The sequence below is a fragment of the Corapipo altera genome, unplaced genomic scaffold (assembly GCF_003945725.1).
Source record: "Corapipo altera isolate COAL_440 unplaced genomic scaffold, ASM394572v1 61085, whole genome shotgun sequence".
Taxonomy (NCBI): domain Eukaryota; kingdom Metazoa; phylum Chordata; class Aves; order Passeriformes; family Pipridae; genus Corapipo; species Corapipo altera.
Genome location: NW_020885021.1, coordinates 70,279 through 94,622, shown reverse-complemented (window position 1 = coordinate 94,622; position 24,344 = coordinate 70,279). Strand labels below are relative to the sequence as shown.

The 24,344-nt window shown below is 40.4% G+C and overlaps 1 protein-coding gene across 1 annotated transcript; it reads left to right on the top strand.

Moving 5' to 3' along the window:
- The first annotated feature begins 1,775 nt into the window (after nt 1-1,775).
- Nucleotides 1,776-14,992, top strand: LOC113959084 (activated RNA polymerase II transcriptional coactivator p15-like). The gene is made up of 4 exons (XM_027667852.1): nt 1,776-1,847; nt 3,350-3,469; nt 13,771-13,879; nt 14,697-14,992. Exons 1-4 carry the CDS (start codon nt 1,776-1,778, stop codon nt 14,774-14,776), a joined length of 381 nt encoding a protein of 126 aa, XP_027523653.1. The 3' UTR covers nt 14,777-14,992.
- The last annotated feature ends 9,352 nt before the right edge of the window (nt 14,993-24,344 follow it).

Below are 24,344 nucleotides of genomic sequence, written 5' to 3'. Positions count from 1 at the left end.
TGGTGAGGCTTCCCATTTTCTTCGAGTGCCCGCTGTGCTCTCCGCGAGGAATGTCCCGCCGCGGAGCGGGCCTGGGGCGAGAGTAGGAGCTGCTGCCATGTTGGGGGAGCAAAGAGGATTTGAGTGAGGGAGAAAATGGCGGTGGGGAACCGCCCGGCTCCGTTCACCCCGCACCGGGATCAGGCCCTGCCCACTGACGACTCCCGACCTGTTTTTTTTTGTGTGTGTTGTGTTGTCTTTTTTCTCCTTCACTGTCGGTAACCTGCATCCCTCTTGCTACCACCCTGCCCTGGGAGGACCTGGGTGTTCTTGCCCGCGCCCCCTTATCGGGCCCTCACTCCTTTCTCCTGGGGGGCAACATGAGCCGTAGAAAAGAGGAAAAGGGGAGGAAAATGGCGGCTAGCATCTGCCTACCTGGTGTTCCTAGTTCGTACTCGCTTGTCTTTCTCATCTTCCTTTCCCTCGTCTTCGCTTGTCCCGTCTCGTTCCACCCTTGCTCTCCACGGTGTTTGGGTGTCTCCTCATGCTCTGCCTACTAGTTTCTCCCGAGGGGAACCCAGCCCCCCTATTTCTCTTTCTGTTTCCGCCCCCATCTTCCTCCATATTGTTACTCTCTCTTCCCCATGCGGACTCTGGAGTTATCCTCTGCAGGTGCCCCGCCCCCCGCGTATCAGACTTTTCCTGTTCGGCTTCTCGATTTCATGGCATTGCCGTGCTTATTTTTGCATTGTCCTGTTCCAGATCTCTTCTGCCTCCATCCTGTAACGTGGCTTATGTGTGCTTCCCATACCGTTTCATTTTCAGTGCTACAGCTTCCATCTTTGTACTCCAAACTATTACAACAGAATTTACTCTACTTTAGAACCACATTGATCCCTTAGCATTATTCAGACTCCATTTTTTCCTTTCCGCGTGGTTTATTTCATTGCCAATTTAAAAATACTGCTATTCCTTTTTCTTCCCTGAGTTATGCTTCTTTAATATTATATTAGCCTTTCCTAGCTAGTTTATTTTATACAGTTTCTCCCTGTCATGCTTATTTTTTTTCTGAAATCACAAATGAACTATTTATTTGTTAGAGTTTTTAGTAGCAGGCAAGATGTTTACTGTATCTAATCACATTTGCATACTAGAGATATGTAGAAGCACACTGGGCAGCATGCATTCAAGGAAAGTTCAATGTCCATTTGTCTAATAAATGAATAGATTCTAGTGACTGATGTGGTAAAACTGCAGTGGAAATATTAATTTCAGTACTGTAGTTCTCTGTAACAGATATTTTCACACTTTTGTATTAATGGTGGGAACTTGAGCTTCACGTATCATAGCTATGCATCTGTTACTCGCAATTTCAACTAGGTAAAATGCCCATGTAAGATTATACATAGTGCTGGGGCCTTAAATTGTTTATATTTATGAATGTAATGTTGAGAATTCAACTGGAGAACAGTTTTGTATTGTATTTTTTTTCATTATGGTTTCTACCATACCCAGGAGTATATGAAACAGGTGAAAAATTGTCCCTTTGTAAGCAGTTCAGAATCTAAAACACTGCATTTAAGGTAGTTACAGCAAAAAGGGAAAGAGCTATAAGAGGGAAGGGTGTTTGAGATCACATCTGCAATGTATATTAAAGCTTATATGAAAAGGCAAGAAAGTCTTCAGGAGGGTTTTGAATAAGATGAGCCTTTACAAACAGATTTGAAAATGGCTTTCTAGCCATAATAGGATGTATCCATCGTATAGTGTTCTCATGTTACCTTTCTCTTCCTAGAATGCCTAAGTCAAAGGAACTTGTGTCTTCAAGCTCATCTGCCAGTGATTCAGATAGTGAAGTTGACAAAAAGGTGAACATTATATGCAGTTTATAACTACCGTATTAACTGTTATATTTCAGGCTGGGGTTAAGGAATTAGCTGAGTGTTATGTCACAAAATGCATGTCATTCCATATGATTTATCAGACACAAACTCAAAACACCCAACCCAACAAAACCCACTACTCAAACCCCCCAAGATTATGGTTCGGGTGGATACATTTTGCTTTGCAGTAAACTTTTTTCTTAAGTTGCATTTTGCTCCAGGTTTTTCTGTATAGTATATCTAGCCACAAGCTTCTTGGAATTCTTTGCTGCTTTGTGGCAAGTGATAGAAGGCTTCTGTATAAGCTGCCCCTGGTGACAAGAATTTGAACTAATTTTGAGGACACCCCCCACCTTCATTTTGATATCTGGATTACTTGTAAGTCCAAAAAAAACCGCTCCACTTGCCCTGTCATCCATGTGCCACTTGCTTATCTTGTTCATGCTTCTTTTTATCTGTTTCAGAGTCTTACATTTACTGTAATACCATCTGCTAGTTTCTCACTTAAAAGCTGAGCCAACCTAAATGTCTTTGAATTGATAATTTTAACGTTAACTGCTTTAAATGCATAAATGTAATGTTCTTATTTACTTTTAATAGTTATTTAATTTATAAATTTGTATAGATATATCAGTCATTGCAAACAAAAATTGAACAGTCAATTTATCTTTTTAAGAAATGCTAGGTGGTAATGCAGACATTAGATCTTTTAGTGCAGTATGTGAAGACACTTGGTCTGATTTACTGAATTGGTTCAAATGTGACTTGATTGCACTTAGCAAATTAGTTGTTTTGTGCAATCTTAATATAAGAAAAAATGGTCAGGTGATTTTTTTTTTTTGTAGTCATTAGAGAAATGTATTCCTGAAAAGACATAGTCTAACAATCAACTTCAGTGGGCAGTAAGGTGGTTGGTTTTGGGTTTGGTTTTTTTCTATGACAACTGCCCATATTTTTTTGAGCTGTTTGTCTTTAAAAGAGGTTATCTACAGTATGTTTCTAGCAGGTGAGAATAATTTTTGGTATCTTTGGATTTGATTTTTCAGATCTTTTCTTCATTATCTTATCTACTTTTATTTCCTTTTTTTTTTTTCTCGAATTGTTAGCTGTTCTCCATTTTTCATTTCACTCTTTGGAAAGGATAGTGAAACTTGTATCAGACTGTAAGATTTTAAATAAAAACTGACAGTATTACTGCACAAAGAGAGTAGGCTTTTTGAAATGTATTTTTGATCTAATTAATTTCTCTTTAAAGCCAAATTATTATGGTAAACTTCGCTGAAAACAGAAATGTGCTCATTTGAAGATTTTTTTTTTTTTTTAATTTTTTTAAATTCCAGTCTAAATGTACAGTATTGGATTCCTGCCTTCACAGGAGGAAGGTGATAATATGTATTGCATAATAGTAGTTTGTGACCTCTAACATAAACTTTTTTATAACTTATGAGTTGTGGTTCATGAATTTCTTTTCTTATTCTTGTTCCAAGGCAAAGCGGAAAAAGCAAGTAGTTCCAGAAAAGCCTGTAAAGAAACAAAAGCCAGGTGAAAGTTCAAAAGGTGCAGCTTCTTCTAAGCAAAGCAGTAACAGAGATGAGAATATGTTTCAGGTAAAATCGATGACTCTCTTAGAGCCTGGTTAAGGTAACCATTTACATCATAATCAGTATAAATTTTATGAGGCTATCTGAATATCATGATAGCATAGTGCTTGGTCTCCTGAAGTCTTGGCTGAAGGAGATTACTATGCTAGCATGCAGATGAGATGCTGAGATAAAGCATTGTCAGGTTTCAATAGAGTAAAAGAATCAGAGTTGTGGCGATTGATTCTAACCTTCATGTCTTTGCCCATAGTAATTCTCTGGGTAGTCATTTTGTCTGTAAATATTAGATCAGGACAGTCTCTACGTGGAAATGTTTTTTAATCAGGGGTCTTGAAAGAAAGGTTCTTGGGAACCCAAAATATGGACTCTTCATTCCTATTTAACTAGGTCAAGGGATGTGGCAATGGATTTGCCATATGTAGGATGGAAGAAGTCCTGTCAGAGATGGACTAGTGAAGAAAAAGAAAACAGTTCAAATGTTATAGAAACAGAAGTTTTTAATGTGGTTTAAATGGGTTTCAAAATGGCTTTTGCTTTTTTGCAAAGTCATTGCTCCCTTTTCCCGACACCCCCTGTGAGGGACTTGTCTTCCATACAGGAGTGTCCTGGGAAGATGTCCTGAGGTGTTTCTCATTGCCCTTTGTTAACCCCTTCCTATTGGCTGTTGACTCTTTACCTGATTGGTTTTTTCTATGTGACCCTGAACTTGTGATTGGTTCCCTTTTGACCCTCCTAAAAGCCTTATAAACCCCTACCCCACAATAAACTTCCTCTTTCATCCGTCTCTCCCTGGTGGTCTGTGAGCTCCTTACGGGGTCATCGGGCCACGTGGCAGGGGCAGGGGGGAAGAACATTCACCTTCCAGGTAATGAGCTGGCTCCCAGGGCCTGAAGGTCTCCCCCTCCCACTAATCCATCATAAAGGGAAACTTGGCTTCTGTCTTATAAGTCAGTGTCTTGGAATAAGTTTTGCTTGTTCCTTTATGATGCAGTTTTTTCTCACAGAACATCAAAAATATTGCAATTTTTTACATTGTCAAAATAGGGTGAAAGTATGTTTTTCAGTAGCAAGAAACATGTGTGAGTTTGGGGTATTGCATATCCTGGGGTTAGCCGAGGAAGCAATGTGTGCTGAAAGCTGTGCAAGAATATGCATAGCTCAGAATTACTTGTTTTAGGGGTGCGGATCAAGACTTATTAAATGTCTGTGACTAGCTGTCTTGAAAGGGACAGGGGATGAGCAAGGAACTTAAATTCTTAGAGACTTTGATTTTTAAGTTTGTGAAAAGTCAAGGGAGAGGTGCCTAATAATATGGTTCCAACACTGAGTAAGGCAAAAGAAATGGGTTTGGGCTGTAGCTGTGCAAAGTAATATGGAAGGGAACTCTGGAGAAGGCCTGTGTCAATTCTCACTTTCCTCTTTATGTGTAGTTGAAGGGAGAACTTAAATTTAAGACACTCAACATAACTGCCAGGACTTCTCCATTGGAGAAAGAATATAATACTTATAGTTCTGTTGGGGTATGCTTTGATCCATGTAAGAAAAATGAGATGGTATCTTCTGCACCTAATGAGGTGAACTGCAGTTAGAACTCAAGCATAGCATAAAGCCTTCATGTTTGGGTTCAGAAATTGCAGCCTTGGGGAAAACAGTTAATTTTAATGTTCTCCCAATGGAAAAAAAAAAAAGCAAGCACAAAGCAACATAACCAAACAACCCAAAGCAAAAAATAAAAGCAAAAGTATTTGTGTGCTCTGATTTCTTTCAACCTTTTTTTGACTCAAGGTAATAAAAAGTTCCTAAAAACAGACAGTAGAGGACTCATATTACTCTGATAAGAGCAGGATTCTTCCAGTGTTGACTATAATACAGAAAAAATATTTCAGTATCACCTTGACCTAAACCATCAGTGTTCCTTAGTCTCTGCCTGCCTTTCAGTTACTCAACAACAAAAGTTTTTCAGATAGCTTGTGTTATGTGGGGGTTTTTTTCATGCAACATCAGCTCATGTGTGTTTACTAAGATGCAACTGCTTCAGTGTAGAAATAGCACTGTAGGTCTGAGGATGTTCCCTCTCTCTCCTCTCTACCCAGGAGAGCATGCTAGAAGATCTAGGTGTGTGTTAATTTTTTAGGTATTATTTTGTTTGTTCTAGGATTATTAGTAATACTAGAATCTCTCCTTTCTGCTTCCCCATGGTAATAAAATAATCTTTGTGCAAGTACTTTTGCAGTATAACTTACAAGTATGTCTTTAATTGATGGAAATTAGGCAGTAAAGCATTCATAGGATAGTCAAATTCTGTGGCATCCATATTGTGTGTGGGAGTGATAGCAACTGACATGAAACTTAGTGGTTTCTTGTTCTATACCTTTGGGCTGTGTTTTTAAAGTATACAGCTTCCCTTAATTTTGAACTTATTGTGACTGCTGTATTCAGAAGATTGATCATTTTCATAAAGATCTACACTTTTAATTATTTTTGTCTGAAACTAATGTTGGTGTAATGGTATTCTTGAAACTAATTATGAAGAATAATTGTAAGATGGAAGGAATTAAGTATAAGAGGCCAAGTGTGTTTTATTTATTTACATGTCTTGGTCTTTTTGGGTTTTATAGGTAGCCCAGTATACTATGGAATTTGTTAAAGGATTTGAGTGCAGTTGGGTTGTGGAAATTTACCTTACTCCAATTTGTGATATATTACTAGAGGCCCTAAAGACAAGCGTTGTTCATGTTACATTAGATTCCTGTCTGTGGCTTTGAGCCAATGTGAGTTCTGCATCATGTGCCTTGGTTAGTTTGACAAATCCTGTCATCTACCTACACCTGATTGGGATTAGGTTTGTTAATGCTGTTGGGTTACAGTATTAATGATTATCCAGAGTGGAACCGCATTACATGATAGGGCATTTAATAGAAATTGTTACTTCAAAAGTAGTTTGTCTGTTGTGAGTGTGGCTTCCCCCCTTTATTTATTTAAGTTTGGGTCAAATTTCCTTTTTCACTTGTGGGACACAAATTCTTCAGTTTCACAGTGTAATGTCTTTACCTATTATAGGCTCCTGAAAGTAGATAATTAAGTAGATAATATATGTTTGTGATGCTCTGGAATGTGGTCGATTGGTGTCGTGGTATAGGAATGGTGTGCCATTCTCCAATTTAGTATTCCCACTTAGAAAACCCCCACATGCCACTCCCCCTCCCCCCCTCCAATTGAAGGTGCAAATGGCAAAGATCACGGGTTGAGATAAGAACAACTTACTGGAAACAGCAATGAGATAAGAAAATGGACAGTGATAATATTAGTAAAAAAAGGGTACAAAATAAATTATTTACATGGAAAACCCTCGACAATAAACAATATTGGTCCGCTCCGTCCACCACGTTTTCTTGACCAGAAAGAACCCCTTCTCGGAAGCAAGAGCCCCTTTCCTCTGCCCCTGGCAATGACATGAGGTGGTATAGAATAACCTCCATCTTAACCACCCCCCCCCCTTCCAGCTACTGCAAAAATTAACCCTGTCCTGGCCAGAAACGGGATATTATCCACCTCTTATTCTGTACCATCTATGTCATGCCCAGATCCTTCACGTTCCAACTATATACATATATATAAGTATATGCAAGCACAGGTATCATTTCCATAGTCAGTGGCAGTCCCTCCAGGATGTCTGCTGAGTTCATTTAGTCCGTGTCTGTGGGTTCTATCCATCCTAGATGTCTTACAGGGCAGGAGGGCTGGTGTGCTGTCAGCACAGTCCATTGTACAATTCCATTTTCCCAGAGGCTGGTGCACGACAGAGAATATGATATACCCACACAATACTGTGCTCTCTGGCCCAGGTGTCTATGCGGCTATTTTCGAAATGAGTCTGTTGTCCAACTTAATTCTCTCTGGGGTGCCATGTTGCCACAGGACTTGCTTTTCAAGGCCCAAGCTGGTGTTCTGGGCAGTGGCATGAGGCACAGGGTACATCTCCAACCATCCAGTTGATGTTTCAACCATTGTAAGCATGTAGCACTTGCCTTGGTGGGTTTGCAGGAGTGTGATGTAATTGATCTGCCAGACCTCCCCATATTTATATTTCAACCATCATCCACCATACCACAGAGATTTTACCCACTTGGCCTGCTTGATTGCAACACGTTTCACAGTTATGGATAACCTGGGAGATAGTGTCCATGGTTAAATCTACCCCTTGATCACAAGCCCATCTGTATGTTGAATCTCTTCCCTGATGACCTGAGGCCCCACTGAGCCAGAAATAATTCACCCTTATGTTGACAGTCCAGATCCACCTGGGACTCTCCCCTTTCTGGCTGGGAAGGGGACTGATAGAGCAGCTGAGCGGGCACTATTCAGATTCGAATATTCCCCTAGCAAAATAAAAACTCAAATTTATCTGTTGATACCAAAAACCTGATAATTTTATTTTATTAATTGTAAGAGATGCAAAGAGAAAGATTTAAAAATAAGAAAAGGTTGGAGAAAGCTAAGATTACTTTTAGAAGCATAGGAAAGTTACCACCAAACTACCTTTCAGCTGAGATGGTGGTGGGGGGGGAGCAGTTTCTGCCTTTTTTTCTTTCTTTGCTGCTTTTCGATGTAATCTCTAGCTGTGGGGGACAGGAAGGGGAAATGTTGTCTTAGCAGCTTAGTTCTCTGGAATGCAGTCAGGATGTGTGTTTGTAGTGGTTTGAACCTTGTTTTCCCCCAGAGGTTAAGAAAAGTGGTAACCCCCAAGGGGTGGAAACCTCTGGAAGTTTTGAAGTTCTGTCCAATGGACGCTCCTGCAGAAATGTAAACATACCACAAGCAACCGGAAGAGAAGAGTTGTAGTTTGAGTGGTAGGAGAAGTAGCCATGTTGTAGGAGCCACGAGGAGAGGGGCTCTGAGCCCCTCGGGGCCTCTGGGGCCTCCCAACCCCAGTTGGGGGCTACAGAGACTTGGAACAGTGTTAAGCTGGACTATGTGTCTGTAGCTGTGAGCTGGGAGATGTTTTCCATCGTGAGTGAGCAGAGACAGAGCAGAAGTGGCAGCAGCGTCCAGAGGTTATGGCTAAAAGCCAACTGATAAGACCCGAACCAGAGAAGCAGCAGAAGCTAGCAGCAGAGCTACGGAGTTCTGGGGGTAAGAACTGATACCAGACCCCCCAAACCTCCTTTGAGACCTCCTGGAGAGGAGGAAGATGATGGACTCTTACTTGAAAGAGCCTTGAAGTGCAACATGCACTGCAGAGAAGAGCTGAGAAGCTCAGAGCGTCCTGGGAAGCTGGACCGGGACGGAAAGGAATGCAGAGGGGGTGACCTTGGCTCCCCCCTCGCACTGCTGCCAAGGTGGCAGCCTGAGGCAGGGCACAGAGGCCCTGCAAGGAGCTTGAATCTCCTGGAGATACCAGACCGTCATGAAGACCCCCTGTGCTTCGTGATATGACGTGGTAGAATGGCCTTTGTCTGGGGTTACGAAGCCCACGGAAGACCCCTCGGTTGGTTGGCGACGGGGCCGAGGGAGCTTGGATACCTCCCTCGTGAGTGCTGGCAGAGATCCAGCTATCAGCTGCTGCATGCATGAGATGAGGAGAACCTGCTGCCTTAGAAGAAGCTGCTGCCCTGAGGGACTGGAAGGGGATCTGTCCTTCTTTCCCTCCTGGACTTTTATTTGGAGGGGAGAAGAGATCTGATCCATTGTAAATACTATATGTCATGGTAGAGATAGTTGTGATTTTGTGTATAATGTGTTAGGATATTTATTTGTACAGTCATTGTAATATATTCCCTTTCCCCCATTCTGAGTCTGGTTGTGTTTTGTCTGGAAAAACCCATCTCACATTAGGTTGAGATGTGGGAGGGGGAATGGAGCTAGGGAATTGGATTTTGGGGCTATCTGAAACCATGACAGTGTGGCTTTGCTGCTCACGGTTGAGCTGTGTCCCAGGCTGTGCAGTGTTCCAATCCTCGGTAAGCAGCACCTTTTGACCCTCAGAAATATGGTAAGGGTAGGGGGATAAGGTATAACTCACGCATGTGGCATGGTGGGTCTCAGTTCTTGTCCAGACCAGCAGAGTTTCAGTCTCCAGTGGCAGGCAGGCAGGATGCGGTGGCCGAGAAAAGGCAAGGGGGAGGTAGGGAGAGAGATGGTCGGCTTCGGTAAGTGGTTCTCAACATCCCTTTCCTGTCCCTAATTTTCCAAAATTTTTCCTCAACTTTTGTAGTGTTTAAAGGAGGTTGTACATGTTTTCTTGGCACGTAACCCTATTCAGATGGTCGAAGATATATAATAACCATAAACAATAGCAGGATCTTTTGGTAGGAAAGCTCCAGCAGGAAGCTCTGGTGAAGGCTTCTGACAGAAAGCTGACAGAGAATTTTTGGTAGGAAGTTTTGACATGCAGAAACAATGGCGAGACACTTTTTTTAGCATTTCTATATTATCTGGTTGTTACAGAGGCACAGGTCGGTAGGGAGCAAAAAAGATGATCTTCATATTGCCAGAGTCTGGTAGTCACCTGAAGCACTGTTTGTTCTCCTTCTTTCATTGACATCAATGCCAATGAATTTGCGTACAACGATGGCATGCTCCATACAAACTTCTGCCACATGTACTATGTACACTGGATCTCATCTGGATCTACAGGGGACTGCTCGTTATTTGAATCCCTATAGATTACCTCCAGCACAGCTAATTCTCTCAGGTACTGGATACCTTTCTCCATGGTGTTTCATCTGCTTGGGCGCACTACTAGATCATTCTTGAGAGAATTCCTTTCCCTCAGGCTTGACAGGAGTCGCCTCTAGAGGCTGAGAGTTTCTGTCCTCTTCCCAATCCCCTTGGCAATGCCCACATCCTGGGACAGGGATTCCAGTTGCTTGGCTTCACTTTCATCTACTTTCATATAGTGGGCTGTGATATCCCAGCATTGGAACAGCCCAGGTCACCAGGGATTGTCCTGACTGGTGGCTGAAATCTTTTCACATATTTCACAGCTCACCCACGGACTGGGATTGGGTGATTATCTCTGACCCTGCCTCTTCCTCCTGTTCTGAGGGCCCTGCTTCCTCTTCATCCATCACTAAGCAAACTGATTTGGCCTTGGATTTCTTTTTCTGTATAGGGACAACTGCTACCGGCATGGGTTGTTCCTCTGGTTCAGCTGCAGTTTGAGGGATCACAGTGCCTGTTGGTCTGCTTTCCTCCTCCTTCCCCTGAGGGTGCTGTCTACTATTGAGCACTGTCTGATAAATAGTAACCAGGGCCCAGCACATCACATAACTTCATGCCTCTCTCGAATTGCCAGTGTTTTTCTTTCAAACATTCTGCCACTTTATCAGGGTTCTGTAGTTGTTCAGGGGTGAACTTCCAAACCATTGGAGCAGAATAGTCCTTCAAAAACTGGCCTATTTTCTCCCACATTCCATGCCACTCATGACTATCCACCCTTGTGGGAGATCTCTGAATAAACTCTGTAGAAATCTCTTTCTTGACTCTAAACATGATGTAGACTGCACTGAGGAGACCTGAGAAGACAAATGCCATCACTCCAAATGTCCCTCCCCCTTCCTCCTTCTTCCCCGCACTTTATATTCATAGCGTGATGCCATATGGTCTGGAATATCCCTTTGGTCAGTTTGGGTCACCTGTCCTGGCTGTGTCTCCTCCCAACCTCCCATGCATCCCCAACTTCCTTGCCAGCATGGCAGTATGAAAAGCAGAAAAGGTCTTGACTCTGTGTAAGCCCTGCTCAGCAACAACTAAAACATCTCTTTATTATCATCACTGTGTTCAGCACAAATCCAAAACAGAGCCCCATACCAACCACTAGGAAGAAAATTAACTCCACCCCAACCAAAACCAGCACAAAAGCATATGAACTTTTTTATGAAGGTTGAACTACAGTAGCTACCCTGCTATAAATCAATGCAGCCCTTGGAACATGAATGTGTTGTTACAGAGATACAAAGGTATCTTAGATGAGTGAAATTATTCTAGGTCTATCAGCTGCTGCATGAAAAAAGAATTAGAAATTACTCAATGCCAGAATTGCAGGTAACTGAACTTCAGGAAACATCTATTTACTTAGCCAAAATCTAGGTTCATTTGAGTTATTTAAACTGTACTTTAGAAGCCTATTTAAAGCTTTTTAGCAGTGGCAACTGTTTTGCATAGAATTTAACTAAACATTCAAAATTTAACATGAGCATTCTGCTGAAATCTAGACAGTGGTGAAAACCTAACTTTTAGCATTTTAGCATTTTCATATGGAACTGTTTACATTTAAGGTAGACTTACTGACTGAATTAATGATGTGTACTTTGTATTAGTGCCCCTCACCTTACTGTAGTTAAAGTAAGACATGTAGCCTTATCTTTAATAGTCAAATCCTTATGCTATCTAAAGACATCCCAGTTGTTTAAAAATAAATTTTAGAGTTAATTTAGCATGATCTGCATAAGAAGAAAAATTACTTTAAGCAAACACAAAGCATATTTGTTTATATATATTTTGTGAAATAACAACTTTTATGACTTAAACATCTGTGGATGGGTTTAGTTGATTGGAGAGTTATGTATGCTTTCTGGTCAGACTTAATGCTAGTAAGATGTGTTTTGCCCCCTGTTAAATTATGTCAAAGTGCAAGATGCATAAATTAAGGAAGTTGAAAACTAATGTTTTATCAGGAAGGAATATTCTGCTTTTAAAATTGTTTATGTTATAATGTGTTCTTCCTTCATAAAGTGTATCCAGAAGGTGCATACAGAATACTAAGAATTTCTTACATGAATTGTTTGATTGTTTTTATTATAAAATTTCTGGTTCTCAAATTCACATTATATTTTGAATTTATGTGAATGAATAGGTTTTTTATAATTTTTTTTTCAAATTTGATAAAACCTAAATATGTAGTGTAATGTGTAGTGTGCCTGTTGTCTCTCTTCCCTTTGCTCCCCCCCCCCTTGTTTTTCTCTTTGGAGAAATAAAAAAAACCCCTCATAATTCATTTAAACCACTGTGTGAAATTATGATATTTCAAAGTAATTTCATACCATGCTACATGTTGGTAAACTTCAAGTATTTGGATGGGGGTTTTTTGGAACATCTGGTACAGTCTTTTAACCGCAGTTCCAATAAAGTGCCCCAATGAACTGGTGGAAGCAGGCATGGGGCAGTTGGTGGCTTACTTCTGTTTCTGTATGTACTGTGTTATAAAAAAGAAAAAGGAAAAAAAAGGGGGGGGGAACAGAAATTGGGCCCATCTCATGTGAATATCTAATTTGATTTCTGTACATATGGAATGGACTAAAACTTAGATTTGGGAGTAAAGCTCCCTCTTCCCCGTTTGTTTACAACTGTTACTAACAAAGATGGTTATAACAGAGGCAAAACTTTATTTCAGAAAGCAGTAAATTAGTGGGTTTTGTGAGATGTAAGCTTGTTAAGAATACAGGTATTTTTTTGTTCTAGGAGAGCCACTCTTGCATTGAGCATTGAATCCTGTGGTAGTTTGGTCTAGGCCTTCCTTGGTGACCAGTTTGTAACCAAGGAAGGGCCCAGATTTACCCAGTATTCCCTATGATTTTTACATAAGCCAGACTATAAGAAGAAAGGAGGAGAGGCCTTTGCTCTCTTTCCTTCCGGCGGTTTGGAGGTGCAGGTTCCCTGCTGTTGAGTCTGTTGTGTTGGGGAGCGAGGCCTGGTAAGGCCTTGTCGACCTTGGGAGGCAGAGGTTGCCGGCGATCGTTCCAGAGCGACTCTCAGTTGTCCCAAGGAGAGTAGTGAGATATTTCTTTGCTAACTCTTTTAGTTGCTAGATATTGGGCTACTAATCAGGATATATATATATTTTATTTTGGTTTTGTTCCCTTTCCCTTCCCCCTTCCCTTTCCCTTGTGAAATTGTATATATATTTCAATTGTATATAACTGTAACATAAGTGTAAATATATTTATATATATATTGCTATAACTGTCTCTCTCGTTTCGGATTTTTCTTGGTTGTTTTTCTCCCTCTTCTCCCTGAGGTTTTTTTTGGGGGGGGACGACTTCTTGTGGTAAGGTTTGGAGACTTGGCAGGGAGCCAGCTTCAAACCATATCAAATGCTCAACTGGTTTTAAGTTGTTCATCCATTTATATTGTCATTACTTATTTGCCTACTGACTGCTCTGGATTAAGCTCTTGATCTAGTTTTACTGGTGTTTAAAATAAACTGCAGTGTGTAGTGTCACATGTCCAAGTCTGATACTGCTGGGAAAAGTGAATGCTGTAATATGTAAAGTATCTAAAAGATATCCTTATATGTGTTTTGACAGATTGGCAAAATGAGGTATGTCAGTGTTCGTGACTTTAAGGGAAAAGTCTTAATTGATATTAGAGAATATTGGTTGGATCAAGAAGGTGAAATGAAACCTGGCAGAAAAGGTATTGTTCAGCTTCATGTTATTTTGTATTAAAACATTGTGTGCAGTTTGCTGGAGAACTTTGTGTATCAGATTTCTATACTTTGTTACTACATGGTATTTTTAAAGTAATGTTTTTACTTATTAATGACTTATATTTTAACAAATGATTAGTTTTATCTGTAGATTGTAAACAAAAGCAAAGTGATTTCATAGGCCTGAGTCAGTTTTCCTAAATGGTTCCCCCATAATTTATGGAAAACAAGGCAAATTTGGTATGGGAGTTATATACATAGCCATACATTTTCCCATTGATTAACTTAACTCCACTTCTTGCTTTTATTACAATTGGATTTCCATGTTGGTTTTTGAGTGCTAGAGAGTGGTAATAGTCTCTCCAAAATGTTACTTATAGTTTGTTATTCACAGTACTTTAAGAAACGGGAGGGAAAAAAACCCCGGAATTATGGTACTTTAAAAGTGCATAGAAGTTCAGTCCACAGAGGTATTGCTTTTAGGAACCAACAGGAATACAGTTGATTTCCTTAATTTCTTTTGTACTGCCTTCTATCAAGGCCAGGGCTGTATTTCTGCATTTAACCCAACATTTGTGAATGAATTTGTTATACTGCACTCATTTTCTTTGTAAGGAGATAAGCTAAGGTCTGAAGTTAAACCAAAGTGTTCCAAATGAGTAGTTTCTTTGTAACTGAGGTGGTTGTTACACTTGAGATAGGTTAAGCATTAATAGTCGTGACATACATTTTCTGTATGAAACCAGCCTTGATCTTGCACTACAATTTTTTTTGTCTTAAGTATTTATTTTTATTGCATTTCAGGTATTTCTTTAAATCCAGAACAGTGGAACCAGCTGAAGGAACAGATTTCTGATATTGATGATGCAGTAAGAAAACTGTAAATACAGAGCTATACAGAAACCTTTTATCATTTTAGTTGTTTTAAGTTGTCTTTTTACATTGACATTTGTTTTCTAAAATATTGTTTTCCAAGCTATTGTATATTGGGATTGCAAAATGATTTATAAGATGAATACTTTATGTGCATTAAAAGTGTATTCTGAGTGAGGCTATTTGTGTATACTTTACTAAAAGGAAATGTGTTGCTTTCACTTCATAGTATAAAATAAATCAAATAGTATGTAAAGCATAGATGTTTATAGCCTTTTGGTTAAAGGTGCTGGTAAGGTTGCCTAATAGCTTTAATTTTAGTTTTACTTTAGTTAACTGTTAATGTGAATTTTTTTTTCTGAGGAGATTTCTTAAAATGTCCCAATTTCAATTTTTTTTTATTTTATTTCATACTCTTGCCCTGACAGCTTTCAGCTTTAAGACTTGATACAAACAATGAATACCTGGTAAAACACATTTTTGTAGGTAATTTTAAAACTGTATTTGCTAATTTACTGTATTTATTCAGATGCAAGCAGTCCTGAGTATACAGACGTTTTTTGCATTACTTGTATGAAGTGTTATGCTAGACAATAACACTTGAAATCAAACCACACACTATTTCTTCCCATTTTTTTATGGCTTGCTTGACTTAGAAAATACAATTAGCCTTTATTCTTAGACCCTAGATTTTGAATGTGATGCATAAACTTTTAGAGTAATAGACATACCTCAAAGTAAGATAAGTTTTTAAAAGCTCCAATTGTGGTTATTGTTTAGGTACCCTTTCCAAACTTTGCATTAAATTTATTTTCTTTGAATACATACTGACTATTTAGTCTATAGAAAAGAACAGTTAAGCTGTCTTTGTAGGGCTTTTGTTCGTTTGGGAGTATTGTGTAAACAATGATGCTTAAACTAGGCTATAACACAGATTAAACAGTCAAAGGGAGTTAAAATTGCTTCATCTGAGACATCTGGCTGTCATGCTCCTGCCCTGTCTGTCCATGCTACCTGCCCAAACCATTTAACTTGCCTTGTGTGGCTTACATGTGCACAACTGTTTTATATTTTGTACAGAAGGTACTTAGTGCTTACAATGAAACACTGGTGCATAGTGGATCATGACTCTAGTGAACTTCGCTTGTCTACCAGTGTGCTATTCTGGTAAAAGAGGCTTCTGCCCAGTGGAAGCTCTATTAGACTAGATGTTGCCCCAGATGAAGGGCTTCTTGGTAGGTGTCACAAACTATGGAATGAAGAAGGGAGAATATGATGTTTGAGTAGAACTTGGAGTGATAAGGGGCATGCCAGTGCAGAAGTTAAAGGTGACAGATCAAAGTTAGCTGACAGAAATGTATATTAGCAGAATTGGATAAGAGTTTGTTTTCTGACTTAATTCAGTTAATCAAAGGAAGAAGATCATAGAATCATAGAATAGTTTGGGTTGGAAGGGACCTTTAAAGGTCATCTAGTCCACCAATGAGCAGGGACATCATCTAGATCTGCACCATCCAATCTGACCTTGAATGTTTCCAGGGATGGGGCATCTACCACCTTTCTGGGCAACCTGTTCCATTGTCTTACCACCCTAATCATAAAAAAACTCTTCCTTATAGCTAGTCTGAATCTACCCTCTTTTAGTTTAAAACCGTTACCCCTTGTCCTATTGTGACATGCCCTGCTAAAAAGTTTGTCCCCATCTTATAGGCTCCCTTTACTGAAAGGCTGCAATAAGATCTCCCTGGAGCCTTCTCTTCTCCAGGCTGAACAACCCCAACTCTCTCAGTCTTTCCTCATAAGAGAGGTGTTCCATCCCTCTAATCATCTTTGTGGCCCTCCTTTGGACCTGTATATTTGGCTTTGAAACAGCTTCATGAAAATTGACATTTCAAGACTATGTAGTGAATATACAACTTATTGGTTCAGCTGTAATTTTCCAATTTGATGTTAAATTTAATGTATTTAAAAAACCATTGTGTATACATCAATGGGATTTACTATTTGTTTATTTTGGAATATTTTAATATAATTGTTTATATTGCAAACATGCATGGAAGTCCTATTCTCCTAAGTGCCATACACAGACTGTTCCTGTGCTGCAGAGTTTATAATTCAATACAAATGGGTACTGAAGGGTGAGGAAAGGTGACTTCATCAAATCAAATATATATGATTTAATTTAACCATTATGTCAGATACCTCCACCCACTTTTTAACTTATCCATTGCTGACATATTTCAAATAAAGTTAAGCTATGTTTTTGTATAGCTCAGGAAATCTGAGTTTTTAAAAACTGCTCGAGGGTGAATAAAAAGGGTGAAGAGATGTTTTGTGGTAGTAGCTGTGTTTTTTGGGCACAACATTCTTTTTTGTGTGACTCTTAATGGCATGTTGGGGTATTTGGACCAAATAGAATAAATATGAAATATCCGCTAAAATTTTCAGATGAGTGAATGAAAGAAATTGCTTCAGATCACTGTCAGCAGATTCTAGATGTAGTTTTTATTTCTGATATGTATGTATGCTTTTTATTTCCCTTTAAATCTGACATTTTGCAACCAGATCTCACCCATTTTTACCTCAAAACTTTCATGTGGCTACTTATCATAATAGAGGGAACATTGTCCTCAGTTAGACTACTGTGGTAGTAGGTCATTGGATGACAGTTGTGTTCAGGAAGGTGGAGAATTAAATTCAAGACAGAGTCACAGAGTATTCTGAGTTGGAAAGGACCCACAAGGATCATTGAGTCCAACTCTTAAGTGGCCTCTACGGGGATCAAACATGTGACCTTGGGCTTATTATTAGCACCATGCTCTAACCAACTGAGCTAATCTCAGTTTAATTTTGGGGGAGTAAATGAAAAAGTTTTCATAATAATGATTAGTTCTCTTGTGGAAACCGATGGTAGAGATGTTCAAAGAAATTAGTATTTGTTAATCAAGAACTATTAGTTCCTCTTATAGATAATACCCTTGCTGAATTTGTGATTATAATTACTTAAGAGAACTTGCCACAGTTTGATTTTACTTAGTTTGCGTGCTTAAAAATAGTTTTCCATCTGCCAGTTATATTTCTGTCTCTAATAATCATAAAATATCATATATTTTACCTAAGCATCTTAATGTCTGCATGACTCTCCTACAAAAAAAGGTAACTAATAAACTAGTCAGTTTCACAAATGAACTCAAAATGGAATTTGTTTTATTGTGAGGGAATTCATTGCACTTCAGATGACTGACATGGTGGTTACTTGATAAAAATGTGACACATTCAATGTTACTTTGAAATAAATAGTTGCTAGTGATTTGTCATGTAATTGTTTATGGCTGTAGTCTTTCTAATTTGAGAAGAATATTTAGATTTTTTTTAATAAAGATTATTTTTTTCAGACAAAATGGTAGATAGTGTAGAAATGTCCACGGAAGGAAATGATGCATATGTGAAAAGACTGTGTAATATGAGATAAAAACACCGCTCCCTTTCCCACTGAAGTAGCAAAAGAAAGATGCATTTGATTCTTGATATTTATCCTGGACATATTAGCAATATGTTTTATAAATTAAATCTGCTATGGAGCTTAGGAGGAAAAATCGATCAGAGCTGCCAAAGTACCATATGTGTGCTAAATCAAACTGTCATATACAATGTTGCTCTTACGTAGAGGTGTTCATATTGAAGTTAAACAAATGCAGTACTAAGTTTGATATTCCTGTTAAAGGAAATGTTCCAGTTAGGTACTACTTATGTGATCTTTTAGCAAGAAATTGATTGTAATTCTGAGAACTCAAATGTCATTTTGTTAACCATGTGGTATGTTTCATGTTTTGTTTTGGTGGTATCTACTGCAGAGAGGCCACTGGAAATATGCACCCTCCAACTTATAATTATCTTGATGTTCAAATAAAAAATCGTTAAATGGCATATGTGTAATAACAGTTTGAACACTTGGAAATAAATGAAGACTTCTGTTGACATAGTGTTATTTTTAACAGAAATTTAGCTGCACTGCAACTTATTTTTTCTTAAAAGCTGTTTTCATAAGAATTTGTTTCTTGCAGCTGTTGTAGTTTGGAAATTTGAAAACTTAATCATCTAATAGTTGGTCCATGTTTTTGGGTGGGTGGTTGCTTGTGTTAGCCCAGAGGGATAGGTTTTCATTATGATAGAAGAACAAATGTCATGTGAAGATGAAAGCAGCAGATAGAAACACGCTTCAAACACCAAACAGAAGGAAAACGCCTGCTAAATTGCTCTTGTTAAGAAAATGGTTGATTAGCTTTTGAGTGGAGTTTCTTTTTGACCTGACAGTAAATATAACCATAGATTAGATAGATAACTGGATGAGAAGCTGTTTTCTATCATTGGTCATATTTAGATAAGTGTAGGCTTCTTTAGGAAGGATATTTGTTTTTCCCATGCTTGCTGTGACTGATCTGTAGGGAGTGGATTAACTGTTTGTAACCTTACATGAAACAGATTTTTCTTCAAGTAATTGAGCACAGAATCAGAAATTACCTTGACTCAAATGGAAGAAATGCAGTTTGAGGTTGATGGGGAGTCATACCTATTTCCCATTTACTGCCATTCACTTATTGGTAGGATTCATCTTTGACTAGCTCTGGTGACTATATATGGAAGAGCAATCTGATAGGCAATGTTTTTCCTGTTGTAAATCAAACTTATTGTCCCCTGCTCTCAACTTCACATTGTTATGTAAAAATGTGAAGACCACTGAAGAACTGAAATGTTTCTTGGCTCTGTGAAAACATATTTAGGAAGGAGAAAAAAAGTTATTGTGCAGAAGCAATTGCAGCCAGGGAAGAAGAGAAGTGGGAATATGTGAAAGAAACAACTCTGCAGACACCAAGGTCAGTGAAGGAGGCGGGGAGGAGGTGCTTCAGGTGTTGGAATTGATATTCCCCTGTAGCCTGTGGTGAAGACCATGGTGAGGCAGGTTGTCCGCCCTGCAGCCCATGTAGATTCACGGGGGAGCAGATATCCACTTGCAGCCCACTGAGGAGACCTGTTTCAGTGCCTCACCACTCTCATAGAAAAGAATTTATTCCTAATATCTAAACCTACCCTCTTTCAGTTCAAAGCCATTCCCCCTTGTCCTATCACTACATGCCCTTGTAAACAGTTCCTCTCCAGCTCTTGTAGGTTCACTTCAGGTACTGAGAGGCCGCAATGTCTCCCCAGATCCTTCTCTTCTTCAGGCTGAACAACCCCAACTCTTAGACTTTCCTCAGTGGAGAGGTGTTCCATTCCTCTAATCATCTTCGTGGCCCTCCTCTGGACTCACTCCAACTGGTCGATGTCCTTTCTGTGCTGAGGACCCCAGAGCTGGGCATACTACTCCAGGTGGGGTCTCACGAAAGCAGAGTAGAGGGGCAGAATCACCTCCCTTGACCTGCTGGCCACACTTCTTTTGATGCAGCCTGGAATACGATTGGCTTTCTGGGCTGTGAGTGCACATTGCTGGCTTATGTCACAAGCACCCCAAAGTCCTTCTCAGCAGGTCTGCTCTCAATCTGTTCATCCCCTGCAGGACATTAAGGCACGAACTCAGGGGGGTGAAGAACTGAGACAAATTTATTCAGGGTTGCAGCCCTTTTATAACCAAACAGGTAAACATTCCTTACAAGGCAAAAAGTGTAACCGCAGCATCCGATTGGCTGCTAGCTGTCGCCTAGGGAAATGGTAATTTTCAGTGCTTCAAACTCATTTCTGTAATGAGTTGCTCTGTTCTCTGCAAAGGTCTGGTTTTTTCCAGGCTTTAATCCCCACAAATCCCCCTTTTTTATTATTTTTTAAGAACACTTGTTTAATTGTAAACATCGTAAACCTTTCAATACGTATAGTATAAAAATATAAAATATATATATAAACCAATCCTAACTGCAACATGTATTTAACTTACCATTTAACCCTTATCCCTTAAAGTGATCCCAAAAAAGGTTACAGCTTTGTATCAAGCCGTGGCAATGCTGGTTTAACCCATCTATTTTGAACTTGTAGAAAACATGCATACCTTCTTCCTCATGTTATGGTGGGAAATAGTTTTTTCCACTGGCTTGGTTGTAAATTTTTTATTACAATTTTTTTAATATAGGCTTTGGCAATATGCTCCTTTGGGGTTGTACCAGGGTGAATTTATGCTGATACTTTTGGTCTGTGTTTGGCCCCGCCACCTGTGAAAGCTTTGCTCTTTCCCTGCCAAGTTATGGGAAAACAAGCACTGATAAACAGGAAAGTTGCCCTTGAAGAGAGCTTCTTGTATAAACTGTTTTAATTGGTATTCTGTGATTGGCTAGTTGTCCTCCAAGGTCTCTTGAAGGAGAGATTGAGGAGGAGGATGATGAAGGACACCCCCAGACTCATTTGGAAAAGACCCCCCTGAGTACAGTATGCAGGCACAGGGAAAGCCATGTGTGTGCAGAAGAGATGCACTTACATAACCGGGAGGTGGGACTGAGGGCCTCTGGCTGGGCAGTGCTGGCCACACCTGGGAGGTTGTGGTCACTCAATTAATTGTATAAAAAGCAGATAGTGCTTTCTTGGGGGGAGCTAACTTCACACCAAGGACAATGTTGCCTTTTGGCGGGGACGCCTGCCAGTTTGTGAACTTACTGACTCTCCAAGGATGCAACTTCTGCTATGGGTAATTTTAGGCATGCTAGGTCGGTAAGATAACTTTATGGGCAACAGCTGGGTAACTGGGGAGGTCGTGCTGGGGGCTTATTTCTCTCCTCCTTCCTCCCTTGTGGGTTTGTTCGTTTTGTTGGCCACCTCTTGGTAATAAATATCAGTTTTGTTGAGCTTGCAATGGTGTCTTGGTTTTCAAGCTTCAGTATGTTCAAACCCCTCCCTAATACAGGGGTTTACCCCGTATTCCCCATTTTTGTTTAAGGAGAGGTCTTGAGGGTTAGTGTTGATAGAAGGTGCAGGCAAAGTTTGCTGACAGACCATCAGTGTGTGTTTTATTTGAGGTATTGTTTGCATTCACACACACACACACATACATTCTTTCCATTTGTGCAGGTGGCCACCTTTCACACATCCACACATATATGTTCTGTATTTTATTCTGTTTCTGCATTGCCTTTGCTGATTGGCTTTGGTGAAACTGTCTGTAACCCCATGTGCTGCATGTTCTAATACTGTAACGGCAGAAGGGATCAAATATATGTTTACCAGATTTGATTATTCACATAAGTGTAAGTTCTTATAAAAATTATCAGGGAATCTTTTCACTTGCTGAAACAATTAGAAAACAAAGACAAACATTATAAACATTATCTTAACAACAAAATCAAATCCTTTACCAATCTGCCACACCAACAGGTTCTGCACTTGCAAACACGAAAGTAAGCATTCAGTAGTTCCCACTCCACGGTCTCCAATCTCGTTGATGCTTCACCTGACCTCACTGTAGGAAATGAATAAGACAGTTTTATTGCAAGCAGGGGTTTCCATGGTTGCCTTGTGCCAAGATACCTAGAGGTCATTTTATCTGGGGAGTTGGGGAGCCATTTTGTGGCCGAGGACTGGTGGGCTGCTTACTGTTCTGCTTACAGGGTTGCTTACAGTTACTTACTGTTACTTACAGTTACAATGTGAAGGCGGGCCGGAAAGTATGTAAGGCAGTAAGACCAGTCTGGGCTCATTGCCAAGGGACCATGTGGCCGGGGCCAGGGAAACAACTTGATAGGTTGATTAAAACCAATGAACTGCAAGAAGACTATATCACCTTTTAAGGAAGAAAAGAGCGAGGCTTGGCATGGGAGGAGTGAGGGAGTGGTTATGTAAATCAAAGGGTCTTAAAAGGGCTCATCTCTCCCATTTGGGGTGTGCTTGAACCTGGTCACGAGTCTGGTGCACCCAGCGCGCTGTTAATAAAGTTCTTTGTTTTGACTGTCTCCGAAATTTTAATTAGAGATATTTCTCACAATTTGGGGGCTCGTCCGGGATCCAATGTCCACTGGTCCAGTTGAGGGATCAGTGAACCTGGAAGGCGTGCCCTGCCGATTTTGACGGTCCAGAGGCCTGGACCGTCTCCTGGGATAGCAGCGACTGAGGACCCTAGGATGGATGGCATGAAACAAAGAAGAGGGGGAAAGGAAACCGGATCCAGTATAGAAATCAATCCGTGGCAACCGTCAAACCTCGTGCACAGGACCTGGTAAGAAAAGAGAAGGGCTATCCTCGAAGTATGCCAGGGGAGGTTTAGGTTAGATATTAGAAAGAATTTCTTTACAGAGAGGGTGATCAGACATTAGAATGGGCTGCCCAGGGAAGTAGTGGATTCTCCGTCCCTGGAGATCTTTAAAAAGAGACTGGATGTGGCACTTAGTGCCATGACCTAGTAACCGCAGCGGTAGTGGATCAAGGGTTGGGCTTGATGATCTCGGAGGTCCCTTCCAAACCAGCTGATTCTATGATTCTATGATTACTGGACGGTTGGGTCAGAGGAGTGTGTGTGTGTGTGGCTGAGACGTACCAAAAGGTGCGAAGCGAGTGAGGGGTCCTAACCGCAGTTCTATATCCCTGTGAGGGGACTGGCCGGCAAAGGGACAAAGCAGTTGTTGAGGAGCAAGAGTGAGGTACTCCTCGGGGTGGAGGACTGTGGGTGGTTCCGGCTTAAGAAAAAAGGTTTTCGAGTGGTTCTGGCTTAGAGAGGAGGCTTTGGGTGGTTCCAGCTTAAGAAAGAAGGGTTTTGGGTGGTTCTGGCTTAGAGAGGAGGCTTTGGGTGGTTCCAGCTTAAGAAAGAAGGGTTTTGGGTGGTTCTGGCTTAAGAAAGAAGGTGTTTGGGTGGTTCTGGCTTAGAGAGGAGGCTTTAGGTGGTTCCGGCTCAGGAAAAAGGCCTTTCGGTGGTTCCAGCTTAGAGAGAAGGTTCTTGGGTAGTTCCGGCTTAGAAAAAGGCTTTCGGGTGACTCCGGTAGAAGAGGAGGCTCGAGAGTATAGTGTGTGTGTGCCAAGGGAGGACCATATCCTGGAGCCTGTGTGTGTTCACTCCTCGGTATGGGGGCCGGGAAAAGTAAAAGGCCCCGGGAAAGAAAGGATCGGGAAAGAAAGGGTCAGGAAAGACCCTAGGCATTCCCCAGGATAGCCCATTGGGTAGGATGCTGGATATGTGGGATGAGTCGGGAGAGACTCAGGGTAAGGATAAGGCAGTTATGATCCAATATTGTATGTATGAGTGGACTAAAGGTCCTGTAAGATCAGACAATGTTTATTGACCCCAATTTGGTTCATTTGAAGATTGGATTTGTCAAGCACTGAACGTTTATGTGAATAAGAAGGGACCGTGGAATGCGGAGGAAAGTGAATATGCTGCTTGCTGGGTGGGGTCCGTCGAACTATTCCCGGTCCATACAGTTAGTGGTGATCAAAGTAATGATCAAAGTAACCAGAAAAAGAGGAAGGATTCTGAGTGGGATCCTTTAGAAAATCTTTCAAGTAATACGTTCTTAAATCCTCCCCCATATAATCTTGGGGAGGATGAGGTGCAAAACTCGAACCCAACACCTTCTCCAGGCCCTCCCCAGACACAGGGTAGAGCCAGGAGGAGAC